Source organism: Myotis myotis, unplaced genomic scaffold, assembly GCF_014108235.1.
Source record: "Myotis myotis isolate mMyoMyo1 unplaced genomic scaffold, mMyoMyo1.p scaffold_m19_p_11, whole genome shotgun sequence".
In the NCBI taxonomy this organism is placed as follows: Eukaryota; Metazoa; Chordata; class Mammalia; order Chiroptera; family Vespertilionidae; genus Myotis; species Myotis myotis.
In genome coordinates, this window is record NW_023416315.1 from 68,479,803 (window position 1) to 68,493,873 (window position 14,071).

General features: G+C 41.5%; 1 protein-coding gene across 3 annotated transcripts in view; it reads left to right on the forward strand.

Moving 5' to 3' along the window:
- The window catches only part of AASS (aminoadipate-semialdehyde synthase), a 70,036-nt gene that overhangs the window by 18,500 nt on the left and 37,465 nt on the right, over positions 1 to 14,071 (forward strand). For all 3 annotated transcript variants that reach the window (XM_036328836.1, XM_036328837.1, XM_036328838.1), the window contains exons 5-11: positions 331 to 398; positions 502 to 648; positions 1,778 to 1,856; positions 1,990 to 2,117; positions 3,500 to 3,648; positions 4,852 to 4,974; positions 5,359 to 5,470. In XM_036328836.1, the coding sequence (XP_036184729.1) occupies positions 331 to 398; positions 502 to 648; positions 1,778 to 1,856; positions 1,990 to 2,117; positions 3,500 to 3,648; positions 4,852 to 4,974; positions 5,359 to 5,470 (806 nt within the window). The remainder of the gene's footprint in view (positions 1 to 330; positions 399 to 501; positions 649 to 1,777; positions 1,857 to 1,989; positions 2,118 to 3,499; positions 3,649 to 4,851; positions 4,975 to 5,358; positions 5,471 to 14,071) is intronic.

The following is a 14,071-nucleotide window of genomic DNA, read 5'->3' on the forward strand; positions in this document are numbered from 1 at the left end:
AATAATGAAAAGAATAATTCAAGAGTGGATTCCTTCGAGAGGCAGGAAGGCATGGGATCTGGAGCAAAGGTGGAGCGATTATCCATAGAGAAGAAGAGGGACACTCATTCCATTGCAGCAGGATTGAAAGCGGAAGGGAGGGCGGGCATGAAGCTGGCTTAGTGCCTTTGATCGCAGAAAGTTGAGGGGATACGATGATGGCCTCTCCCAAAGCTGAGATGCTGTGGCCTGTGCTTCCTCAGAGCCCTGATCAGGTTGGAGAACGGGCAGAGAGAACAGGTCCCACTTCTCCCAACTAATGGTCTTTCTGTCGGTCTGATTCTACAATAGGGATGATCAACATTTTGCACGGAATGGGTTTAAGGCTCCTCGCTTTGGGACATCACACACCTTTTATGGTGAGATGTTGATTTTATTTTATTTTTTAAATACATATCACACTTTTAGAGTAGGAAAATGTCTCAAGTGGTAGACTAACTTGAATTGTGTGCTTGCTTTCAGCACATTGGCATGGCTCATAACTATAGGAACAGCAGCCAGGCTGTGCAAGCTGTCCGTGATGCTGGCTATGAAATATCTCTGGGTTTGATGCCCAAGTCGATAGGGCCCCTAACATTTGTGTTCACAGGGACTGGTAATGTATCGAAGGTAAATCCCTCCTGTCTTGTTTCTGTAAAGCAGCCTGAAACTCTAAGAGGGTGTGGGCGTGTCGTGAGCATTCCAGAGCCCCACTTTTTCATAAACGGGGCATTCTGTTTGAGGTACTTTCCTTGCCCATGTATGAACCTTTACTATGGTAAAGAGCAGTCATAGTCTAAACTTATGTTCTATGTTTTTAGTTGATTCCAAGCTGTGAGAGGTTTTGCATGCTTTCCCCCCCTTTTTAGAGGGAAAACTCATTTTTAATGGTATAAAGCTCTGTTTTTAGGGTGATCTGTTTTACCTCCATCACTGAGATGTCCAGAAGTTTGGACGTTACCCTAGGCCAGTGATGGCGAACCTATGACACACTTATCAGAGGTGACACGCAAACTCATTTTTTTGGTTGATTTTTCTTTTTTAAATGGCATTTAAATATATAAAATAAATATCAAAAATATAAGTCTTTGTTTTACCATGGTTGCAAATATCAAAAAATTTCTATATGTGACATGGCACCAGAGTTAAGTTAGGGTTTTTCAAAATGCTGACACGCCGAGCTCAAAAGGTTCGCCATCACTGCCCTACCCTGTAAATTTTTCAAGATGACTTGGGGAGTTTTGCTAATTGGATGCATTCAAGACTGGAATTAATACTTTCTTCTTCTGGGATGATTTAGAGGATGCATTTGTAGACCCCTCCCAACCACCCCCCCCGAAACTTATAAAATAGATCTTTCTTTAATGAAAATATTTTACAAAGAGGACATCACTATTTGTATTATGCTGTGAGATAGGGGCCTAATTTTGGGGTAGGAAATATAGTTTCCCCACTTGAAATAATTTCTGCAACAGACCAAAAAGTAAATAGAAATACTCTGTGGTGCTCTCATTTCTAAATACTCTTGTTTCTGTGCTGAATGTCTTAGATAATAAATTAAAGCCCCTTCCAGTGCATGGTGTTCACACTGCTTGCTGTGAGCAAAAACCTCATCTGTACTCCTTGCCTCAGTCCTGGTCGCAGGGCAGGACAAGTGGAGCTGTATAATTGTGGGGAAGATGATTTAGCATCTTTGCATAACATCGTGTTGGCTCTTTTCCTGTTTGTTTTTAGATTTTTACTCATGTGTCATTTACAGGGGGCCCGAGAAATCTTCAATGAACTGCCCTGTGAATATGTAGAACCACATGAATTAAAAGAGGTTTCCCAAACCGGAGGTAAGAGGGGGAGGGTGGCTGTGTGTGTGTTTTTTTTTTGTTTTTTTTAACTGTGTCTGTGTTACAGTATTTTATCACTATCAATCTTTATCATTTGTCACCCACGTTACTAATTTCCTTTCTCCTCTGCAAGACCTGAGGAAAGTGTATGGAACGGTGATAAGTCGCCATCATCACCTCGTCAGGAAGACAGATGGTGTATATGACCCTGTGGAATATGACAAATACCCTGAGCGCTACAGAAGTCGTTTTAATACCGATGTGAGTAGCACACTCAGCTTTTGAGTTGGTTGCTCATGGTACACCATAGCCAGGCTGTTTTCAGGAGAGAAATTATGGATGCGTACATTGCTTTTTAGTTCCTCATGTTGACTTGCGGTGAGTCCCTTGGATGTTATGACTTGGGCGAAGGCGCTGTTGGCTTTTATTGACATTTGCAGGGGCCTTTGCTGAGTGGTTTTGGTGGTTTCTGTGGCTGTGCCCTTTATTTCACTGACTCTGTTTCTTCTTTAGGTCTGTGTGTGCCCAATAGCTCTAAACATTTCCTGTGGATTGTCATTTTCTGTGTTTATCCTGGACTAGCTTGTACTGTTGGCAAAGCACAGTGTCTATGAGGTTTGATTTCAACATAGATTTATTCCTTCCAGGCCATGAATTGCAGTCATAACCTCAGCCAGCTGTCTTGAAATGCATGCCATTGATTATAGCGCTCCAGGGTGAAACAGTGAGGCTATAGAAGCATAGACCCATCCCCAGTGCACCAAAAAGTTACTTTCAATTAAAATCCTTTTGATGGGAGCATACTGGACTCATAAGGACCACATGTTTGTATGTTCTGTAGTCACTGGTCATGCAACCATCCTCTTCAAAAGAAATCAACAAAAAATAAAACAAAAATGCAGGCAGGTATGGTGAGAAGGAATATTGTTTTTTAAATAATGTTGAATATGTTTCAACAACATAGCATTTTTAGATTCTGGCGTGAAATGTAATGCTTAGCATGTAAAGCATGTTTTAGGAAGAGCATCTTACCTGTAACTTGCACATTCTTGAGACACCTGAGAAAGAAATATTATGAAACTAGACTCAGACTGAAAAATTTTGCATCTAGTAAATTTCCATCCCTCTGTCTTTCCCAATCACAGAGGTATCGGTTATTGGCTGCCTCCTAAAACTTATAATGGCCTAGTTACCATGTATGCATGTGTGTAGTTCATTTGTCCATGGAGCCTACAGATGCTTTAATCTTTATGACTTTCCTTTGAGGATAGGGTATGTATTATCCCCATCTGGCAAGTAAAGAAAACAGTCCAGAGAAGTTGAGGTAGCCTGATTTAGGTCATGCTGCATAGAGCGTTAGGTCACCTGATTCTCTGTCCCTTCCTTTTTCTTAGCTATGTAATATATTAGAGAGCAAATGTATTAATCTATTTATGTTCATATATTTGTCATAGGAACTTTTACACTGAATCTGGGTGGTTATTTATTGTCTCGGACTCAAAAGAAGTCCACTGACCTAGCAAATAAAGTCAACTTGAAATAACATTAAAATATTTCTCATGGAATTTACTGATAGCTCTCTTTCAACACACTATTGAAATACCCTGTTTCCTAGTTTGTTGAACCCGAAACTTGCTTTACAGATTGCACCCTTCACATCTTGCCTTGTGAATGGAATCTATTGGGAACAAAACAGCCCGCGTCTACTCACCCGCCAAGATCTTCGGAGTCTCCTGGCTCCAGGCAAGTCCCCTGTTGGTGGTGTGGAAGGCTGCCCTGCATTGTCACACAAGTAAGGACCTTACTTCAGCAATGACGGCAGTTTTTAGCAGGGCCCGCCGTTAGGATACCACACATAGGGGATTCGTGTGTCACAGGACTGGACTGTGACTGAGTAGTTGCCTTATCTTAGCTGAGCTCTTGAGAACATTTGACAGTTAAACTTCCCTCCTTCTTGAATCTCTGAAGTTCTGTGGCTCCATGTGTGGCTCAGAAGTCTCCTCCTCAGTGAGGTCCTTTCCTGCTTCCCCATTCCCTCTCTCGCTAGTCTGCTCCTCTGCTTCTTTATGGACACCCACCGTCATTTATTTCCCAGTGTTTATGATCTTCCCTCTCCCCCTTGAATTAAGTCTTCTTAAGCAGAGGGCCCCCCTTTCTCTTGGCTACAAGTACCCAGGGCATTGCCTGACAAATCATATATTTTCAAATAATGATTAAATGTCCAATTAATGAATGAAGCAATCAATATTTATGGAACACCAGATCTGTCTGGCACTCTGCTGAGCTAAAAGATAAAGGAGAATAAAACTGTGCTTGCTCCCCGCTGGCGTGTCGCTGGCAGCAAGTAGGTGCCAAGGGAATGCTAGGAGCAATCGATATTAACAGTGTTTAAGAGAAAGCGGGAGCGGGGCTCAGCAATAGCTTAAGAGGGAGGAGTGAGGAGAATGAGAATTGCAAGTGACAGGATTGCTGCTTGATAAATACGGAGTCACCATGGCACAGTTTAAGACCCTGTGTGGGCCAGTCCAGGCCTAGCCGAGGGTTTACATAGGCAAGTGGTAATTGGAGATGGGGCAGGAATACGGGGTCAAACTCTAAAGGATTTCAAGTGGTGGACTGAGGCTTTTGTTCATAGGTCTAGAGATTTCCGTGTAATAATACATGTAAAATCATGTAGTACAAAGCAGGGCGGAGGGAGTTGGCCAAGTAGGTTAAGTTCAGGCTGTTGTCAATGACATATTTCGGGAAGGGATTTTCCGCTTTTATTTCCCTCTCCCTTTCTCTCCCCCTCTTTTCCTTCCTTGTGAAGCCTGAAACTCATAGTGAGAAGATGTGGTACATCCCAGAAGCACACGGGGAGCTGTAGGGGAAAAGCTAAGAGCCTAGGCAGCCACCTTAAAAATTGTCCCAAGCACCTTTCATTTGGAGCCATTTTTAATCTTGTTGGAGACTTCAGAGTGCCATGCTCTGATCTAAGTGTTGATGTTCTTTTCAGACTTGTAGCGATATGTGACATTTCTGCAGACCCAGGAGGAAGTATAGAGTTTATGACTGAGTGCACGACAATAGAGCATCCCTTCTGCATGTATGATGCAGACCAGCATATTCTTCATGACAGGTGAGTTTGCTAAAGCTGTTAGATAGTGAGAAAGACATAAAAACACGTCATCTGCTTTGTATACTAGTCCTAAAATACTCAATATTTTACATTATTGCGAAGACTACGCAAATTTCCAGAGATATACTGAAACAAATTTAAAAATTTGGTAGAAAACCCGCATGCAAATTAGAATACTTAAATCCATATACACAATGTTTAAGTGGGAGATAGGTTGCTGAAGAAGGGAAAAGCTTTGTTGGACAATTCTTGCTTATTTTGTTACATATTCCAGTACCATATTACAAATGATATGAAGCAAATATAGTGGAGTAGGCATCTGGAAAAGTTAGAACTCTCAAGTAACATTTTGTACATCCAAATAAAGCATATTGCTTCTCCTAGTGTTGAAGGTTCTGGGATTCTGATGTGTTCCATTGACAATTTGCCCGCGCAGCTTCCAAAAGAAGCTACAGAGTGCTTTGGCGACATGCTTTATCCTTATATTGAAGAAATGGTAAGCAAACCTAGAGCCTTGTAACACTTCCATGGCTGGAAATAGAACTGTGGTGTGATCTTATCGATGTTCTGGTCTCTGGTATTAAGAAATCTGTTGCAAAGTGAAATGCCAGCCCTTCCCTGAAGCCCTTACTGACACTTTACATATTCTGCTTCCTTGTCTCATGGGAAATATGGTTGAATAACTGTCTTCGTGCTTAATTACAATTTGCACTTGCCTCTCCTTATGCATGTTTGGGTAAGAATGTTCATGACATGAAGATAAGATTAGATTTATTTTCAATTTTCCTGCTTTCTAGGTCAATTCATATGGGGGTATTCTTAGTGTGCTGTGATTAGCAGATTTGAAAAATCAGGTATATATAAGAAATTTTATTGGATTTTAATCACTAATGCTTAGTTAAGTGACAGCTTTTCTTGAGGTCTTGTATTTTTCACTGTGGTCAGTGATTGATTAATGAAAATACTGTGTTATCTAAATTCCATTTTCTTTTTTCCCCCCTTTTTGTTAAATTTATTGGGGTAACATTGGTTAACAAAATTACACAAGTTTCATCTGTACACTGTATTGTGTGTTCACCACCCCAAGTCAAGTCTCGGTCCGTCATCATTTATCCCACCTATACCCTTTTCCACTGGCACCCTCTTCCCCCCATCACCACACTGTTATCCCTGTCCACAAATTCTTCACGAATCCTTTCTCTCTCTCTCTCTCTTTTTTTTTTTAGCTCAATCCTTCCATCTCCCCACCCAGTCCTCACCCCAGACAATTGTCAGCCTGCTCTCTATCTATGAGCCTGTCTCTGTTTTGCTTGATAGCTATTTTAATCACTGGATTCCACATGTGAGTGAAATCAGATGGTACCTGTCTTTCTCTGACTGGCTTAGGCTTATTTCACTCAGCATAATGTGCTCCAGGCCCATCCGTGCTGTTGCAAAGGGTAAAATTTCCTTCTTTTTACAGCAGAGTGCTATTCCAGTGTGTAAATTTACCACAGTTTTTGTTTGTTGCCAAAGACAAGCTTTCTTATTTCAGTATTTACCTGAAGCCTTCATACTCAGCCTGCTTTATGTCTGCTGCTGCTGGCTGACTGCGTCTGGCAGTGAGGCCCAAGGTGTGAATCAGTGGCTTCTGTCCTTTCATCCTTGGCTTCCCTCTGGAGCTCTCACGCTGCAATGGGACAGTAATTACGGAGCATGAATAAATGCAACTTTGTGAACTTCTTTTCTTTCACTTACTATTCCATTTTGAACCTTTGTTTTTTTCTCCTGTAATATGTCAGCAGGAGGATGTAACAGGCTTTAGAAAATGCAGGCATCAGGCACTGCCATAGTTGGCACAATATTATAGTGCATCTACACTGTGCCAGGCAGTGCTTAAATTACTTTATGTGGCCAGACCGGTTTGGCTCAGTGGATAGAGCGTCGGCCTGCAGACTCAGGGGTTCCAGGTTCGATTCCAGTCAAGGGCATGTACCTTGGTTGCGGGCACACCCCCTCTGGGGGGCGTGCAGGAGGCAGCTGATCGATCTCTCTCATCGATGTTTCTGGCTCTCTATCCCTCTCCCTTCTTCTCTGTAAAAAATCAATAAAATATATTTAAAAAAATAAATAAATTACTTTATGTGTTTTAATTTTTAATTACTCATGACAGCCCTATCAGATAGGTACCATAAATAAACCCATATTAAAGATTAGAAAGTTGAGGCATAAAGTACTAAGACTGAGAAAGGGTGTGAAGTAGCATAGTAAGCAGAGTACACCTCCCAGGCTTTACTGGAGGCCTCATCTTGCTTTCTGGCCTTGAGCTGGGTACTCACTTTCTGAGCCTCAGATGTTTCACCTGCGTTGGTTGTAATTTAAAATCTTAATGGCCCCTCCAGCGGTAACATTCTATATGTGGATGTCTGAGTGGCTGAAAGGCATGTATATAAAAAAAAATAATAAGTTTACCCAGATGTTTACCATTTTCGATGATCTTCATTCATTTCCCTCTGGCATCATTTTCCTGTAGACTTGATAATTTTCTTTAGCTGGTTCAATGAATTTATTTTCATTTTTTTAAAAATTTTTTATTGTTGAAAGTATTACAGCAGTCCCCATTTTTACTCCCATTGCCCCCCTCTACCTGCTTCCCACCCCACCCCAGACCTTCACCACCCTATTATCTGTGCCCATAGGCAATGCATATATGCATATAGGATCTTTGGTTAATCTCTCCCTGCCTCTCCCCCTGCCCCCACTTCCCTGTGAGATTCATCAGTCTGTTCCATGTTTCCATGCTTCTGGTTCTATTTTATTCATCAGTTTATTTTGTTCATTAAATTCCCTGTTCATTTATTTTGATTTTTAGATACAGTTGTGTTTTTTTTTTAAAAAAAATATTTTTATTGATTTTAGGGAGGAAAGGAGAGGGAGAGAGAGAGAAACATCAATGATGAGAGAGAATCATTGGTTGGCTGTCTCCTGCATGCTCCCTACTGGGGATTGAGCCTGCAACCTGGGCATGTGCCCTGACCAGGAATTGAACCATGATGTTTTGGTTCATAGGTTGATGTTCAATCACTGAGCCACACCAGCTGGGCGATACAATTTTTAATAGATATGTATTTATTGCCATTTTATTTTTCATATTTCTCCTCCTCCTCCTCCTCCTCCTCCTCCTCCTCCTCTTCCTCCTCCTCCTCCTCCTCATCCTCCTCTTCCTGTTCCCCCCTCATCCTCCTCTTCCTCTTTCTTCTTCCTTTTCTTAAAGAATATCCTTCAACATTTCATGTAATACTGTAATACTGGTTTGGTGGTGATGAACTCCTTTAGCTTTTTCTTGTCTGGGAAGCTCTTTATCTGACCTTTAATTCTAAATTATAGCTTTGCTGGGTAGAGTAATCTTGGTTGTAGATCCTTGCTATTCATCACTTTGAATATTTCTTCCCACTCCCTTCTGGCCTGCAAAGTTTGTGTTGTGAAGTCAGCTGACAGTCATATGGGTGCTCCCTTGTAGGTAATTAACTGCTTTTCTCTTGCTGCTTTTAAGATTCTTTGTCTTTAACCCTTAGCATTTTAATTATGATGTGTCTTGATGTGGTCTTCTTTGGTTTCCTCTTGTTTGGGGCTCTCTGTGCTTCCTGGATTGTAAGTCTATTTCTTTCACCATGTAGGAGAAGTTTTCTGTCATTATTTCTTCAAATAGGTTTTCAATATCTTACTCTCTCTCTTCTCCTTCTGGCACCCCTATAGTACGAATGTTGGTACACTTGAAGTTGTCCCAGAGGCTCCTTATACTATGTTCATATTTTTGGATTATTTTTTCTTTTTGCTCTTCTGACTTGGTATTTTTTTGCTTCCTCATATTCCAAGTCATTGATTTCATTCTTGGAATCCTCTACTCTACTGTTGACTCCCTGTAAATTATTCTTTATTTCAGTTAGTGTATTCTTAATTTCTGACTGGTCCTGTGTCATGTCATTAATGTTCTAATTTCATTGAAATTCTCACTAAGATCCTTGAAAGTCTCACTAAGTCACTTGAAGCTTTCATTAAGCTCCTTGAGTAACCTTATAACCATTATTTAATTAATTAATTTAATTAATTTATTTATTTATTTATTTACTTTCTTTACTGATTAAGGTATTACATATGTGTCCTTACCCCCCCCCCCATTCCACTCCCACTCACACCCTCACCCCCCTGGTGTCTGTGTTCATTGGTTAGGCTTATATCATGCATACAAGTCCTTTGGTTGATCTTTCCCCTTTCCCCCACCCTCCCCTACCTTTCCTCTGAGGTTTGACGGTCTGATCTATGCTTCTCTGTCTCTGGATCTGTTTTTGTTCATCAGTTCATTATATTCCACAAATGAGTGAGATCATGTGATATTTATCTTTCTCTGACTGGCTTATTTCACTTAGCAGAATGCTCTCCAGTTCCATCCATGACGTTGCAAATGGTAAGAGTTCCTTCCTTTTTAGAGCAGCATAGTATTCCATCATGTAGATGTACCACAGTTTTCTAATCCATTCATCTACTGATGGGCACTTAGGCTGTTTCCAGATCTTAGCTATGGTGAATTGTGCTGCTATGAACATAGGGGTGCATATATCCTTTCTGATTGGTGTTTCTGGTTTCTTGGGATATATTCCTAGAAGTGGGATCACAGGGTCAAATGGGAGTTCCACTTTTAGTTTTATGAGGAAACTCCATACTGTTCTCCACAGTGGATGCACCAGTCTGCATTCCAACCATCAGTGCACTAGGGTTTCTTTTTCTCCACATCCTTGCCAGCACTTGTCATTTGTTGATATGTTGATGGTAGCCCTTATGACAGGTGTGAGATGGTACCTCATGGTCGTTTTGATTTGCATTTCTTGGATAATTAGTGACTTTGAGCATGTTTTCATATGTCTCTTGGCCTTTCTTATGTCCTCCTTTGAAAAGTATCTGTTTAGGTCCGTTGCCCATTTTTTGATTGGGTTGTTTATCTTCCTTTTGTTAAGTTGTATGAGTCCCCTGTAAATACTGGAGATTAAATGCTTATCGGTGATTACATTGGCAAATATGTTCTCCCATGCAGTGGGCTTTCTTGTTGTTTTGTTGATGGTTTCTTTTGCAGTACAGAAGCTTTTTATTTTGATGTAGTCCCATTTGTTTATTTTCTCTTTAGTTTCCATTGCCCTAGGAGTGGTATTGGTGAAGAAATTGCTTCAGCATATGTCTGAGATTTTGCTGCCTGTGGATTCTTCTAGTATTTTTATGGTTTCCTGTCTTATGTTTAAGTCCTTTATCCATTTTGAGTTTATTCTTGTGTATAATGTAAGTTGGTGGTCTAGTTTCATTTTTTTTTGCATGTATCTGTCCAGTTTTCCCAACACCATTTTTTGAATAGACTGTCTTGACTCCATTGTATGTTCTTGCCTCCTTTGTCAAATATTAATTGAGCATATTGGTTTGGGTCAATTTCTGGGTTCTCTAATCTATTCCATTGGTCTATATATCTGTTCTTATGCCAGTACCAGGAAGTTTTGAGAACAACAGCTTTGTAATACAGCTTAAGATCTGCTATTGAGATCCCTCCTACTCTGTCCTTCTTTCTCAGGATCGCTGCAGCTATTTGGGGTCTTTTTTTATTCCAGATGAATTTTTGGAGAGTTCGTTCTAGGTCTGTGAAATATGCTGTTTGTATTTTTATAACCATTATTTTGAACTCTGCATCTCATCATTTGCTTGCTTCCATTTAATTTAGTTTTTTTTCCCCCTGGAGATTTCTTCTGTTCTTTCATTTTTCATGTTTCTTTGTCTCCACATTTTGGCTGCTTTCCTGTATTTGTTTCTATGTATTAGGTAGAGCTGCAATGTCTTCTAGAATTCATACAGTAGCCTTGTGTAGTAGTGTCCTGTAGGACCCAGTGGCTCACCCTCCCCAGTCACCTGAGCTGGGCATTCTAGGTGTTCTCTTGTGTGGGTGGTGTGCACAGTCTTGTTGTAGTTAAGCCTTGATTGCTTTTGGTGTCACTGGGAGGAATTGACTTCCAGGCTAATTGGCTGTGAAGACCCAGCTGCAACGAGAGTGGAAGAGCTGCTGTGCAGGAAACACCCCTATGGAGCAGGGCTTGCTTCAGTGCGGCTTTTGTGCTCACTGAGTCTGTCCCTTGATTGTTTCACTTGTGGATCTGTAGAGTTGTAATCTGGTATGGTCTGAAGTTGTCCGCTGGGTGCACTGGCTCTGGGGAAGTCAGCCACTGCCTGGGGCCACCCAGCAGGAACTACCGAATGATCTGAAGATGGCTGCTATTTGTACTAGGCTTGGAAGTGCTCAGGAGAGGCCAAATTGTGACGCAAGGCAGGCTGGTACTAGTGTCAGGTCTTGGGCCTCTTATTGCTAGGTATAGGGCACACTGTTCCCAGCTGCTGCTTATTTAAGAAATTTTAGGTAAGTCTGAAGCCTGAACCAGGATGGGCCATTCATAGGAAAAGCTGCTGCAAACAACTTGGGTGGGGCTGCAAGTTAGATGGGACCGGGTCTCAGGGAATCACTAGGATGGAGCTAACAGTATGAGGCAGGCTGATAGAAACTCAGATATGGCTGCCAGTCAGTTCTGTGATGGGGAGGTTCCAGCAGAGGAACAATGACTCCTGTGAGCACCTCTGTCTGGGAGAAAGCTGCCCCCAAGTTCTTGCTTTGGTGCTAAACAGTCCAGTTCCTCCCTGTATGTTTCTGGTTCCCCCAATATCATCACCCCATGCTGGAGCTCAGAGGAATCAAGTCTGAGTAAGTTCATGTGTTGGTCCTTTAAAAGGGACTGCCTGGTTCTCCAGCAGCCTCCATGTCACTCAGACACAATACCTGCTGGTTTTTACAGCCTGAAGTTATGGGGACTTATCTTCCCAGCTCTGGAACACTGGGATAGGGGTATTGTGTTGGGCTGGGACCCCTTGCTTCTCAAAAGGAGGCCTCTGCAGTGGAGATAGCCCTCCCAATTAAAAACACACCACACATAGGTGTCGGACCATCCCATTCTGCACTTCTGTCCCTCCTACCAGTCTGGGAGTACTTTCTTCTTCTCTAGCTGTAGGACTTCCATTCAGCCAGATTCCAGACAAATCTGAATTATGGTTGGTCTGTATGTGAAATGTAATTTTGATATGGTTGTGGGAGGCAGCGAGTGCATGCATTTACCTCTGCCGCCATCTTGGTTCTCTCCGTTCAGTGAATTAAAAAAATTTCAGATATTCTCTTTCCAGTTCTAAAATTTCCATTCAGTTCTTTTCTTTCTCTTTCTCTGCTGAGAATTTCTATTTGTCTGATTTATTTTGAGTGTACTTTTCATTGTCACATAGAGTATAGTTATAAAAGCTGCTTTACAGTGTCTGCCTCACATTTCCAAAATTCTGAAACAGCATATAATTGAGTCATGTTTTTGTACCCATTCAGCTACCCTATGTCTCTTGATTGGAGCATTTAGTCCATTTACATTTAAGGTTATTATTAATAGGTACTTTTTTATTGCCTTTTTAATTCTGTATGTTTATAGTTCTCTCCCCCCCCTCCCCCCCCCTCTCTCTCTCTCTTCTTCTCATCACAGCAGTCTCTTTAGCATTTCTTTCAGTGCTGGTTTGGTGGTAATAAACTCCTTTAGCCATTTTGTTGTCTGGGAAGCTCTTTATTTGACCATCTATTTTGAATGATAGCCTTTCTGGATAGAGTAATCTTGGTTTCAGATCCTTGCTTTTCATTACCTTGAACACTTCATGCCATTCCCTTCTGGCCTGTAGACTTTTTGATGAGAAATCAGGTTACAGCCATATCGGAGTTCCTTTGTAGGTAACAAATTGCTTTTCTCTTGCTGCCTTTAAGATTATCTCTTTGTTTTTAATTTTAATTGTGATATGTCTGGGTGTGGGCCTATTTGGGTTCTTCTTGCTTGGGACTCTCTGTGCTTCCTGTATTTGTGTGACTTTTTCCTTCACCAGGTTAGGGAAGTTTTCTGCCATTATTTCTTCAAACACATTCTCTATCCCTTGCTCACTTTCTTCACCTTCTGGTACACTTGCTATTTGAATATTGTTACGTTTCACATTGTCCCACAGCTCTCTTAAGCTGTCCTGTTTTCTAATTCTTTTCTTTTTGGTTCTCTGAGTGATTTTTTTCTACTCTGTCTTCTAATTGACTGAGCTGATCCTTGGCTTCCCATAATCTACTCTGTCTTCCTTCCAATGTGTTCTTTATTAGTGCTATGTCATTCTTTATTTCCAACTGGCCCTTATTCATAGTTACTATATGTTTTCTCATACTGTTGAGCATCTTCACCTTCATTATTCTAAACTTTATATCTGATAAATTTTTTATCTTCATTTTGTTTAGCTCTTTTTCTGGGGAATTCTCTTTTTCTTTCATTTGGGGCTTGTTTTTTGTTTGTTTGTTTGTTTGTTTTGTCTCCCCATTTTGGCTGCCTGTTAGGGTTTGTGTCTGTGTATTAGGTAGATCTTCTATGATTCCCAGTCTCCAGTGCAGGACAATGTCAGATGAGTTCCCTGTTTGGAGCTATAAGCAATCCACAGCTTGTGGCTCCCTCTGCTGGGGCTGGGTATCTTTGCAATGGACCAACTTGTACACCAGACTCTGCTTTTCCTAGCCCTGGGCCCAGAAGGAAATCAGGCAAAGACACAAAACCTCCAAAGATCTGCCCCTGCCTGCAGTTTGATTGTTATTCTCAGAGTCTTAGTTTGCCTCAGGTTATAGACCACAGGGTAAGGCGAGAGGTCTTCCAACAAAGGCCCACGGCATAAGGGAATGACTCAGCACAGGATACTTGGGTGGCTGCCCTCCAAGCTCCAACTCCAGAGCCCCCAACCCTGGCTTCTACTCACACAGCTCCAGTCCACTCTGCCTTCCCTCTGCCAGAGCCCAAGGTGAGTGGCTGCACACAAAATTTTGTGTGTTGGCTCTTTAAATGGGTGCCAGTATTACTATCTGTCTCTGGCTGGCAGAGAGCAACCCTGATGCTTTTTACAGCCAGATATTCTGTTGGATCCCTTCTCAGTTCTGGTTCTCTGGGCTGGGGAGCCAAGCTTGGGGTTTAGACCCCAGAGTTCTCAGTGGGAA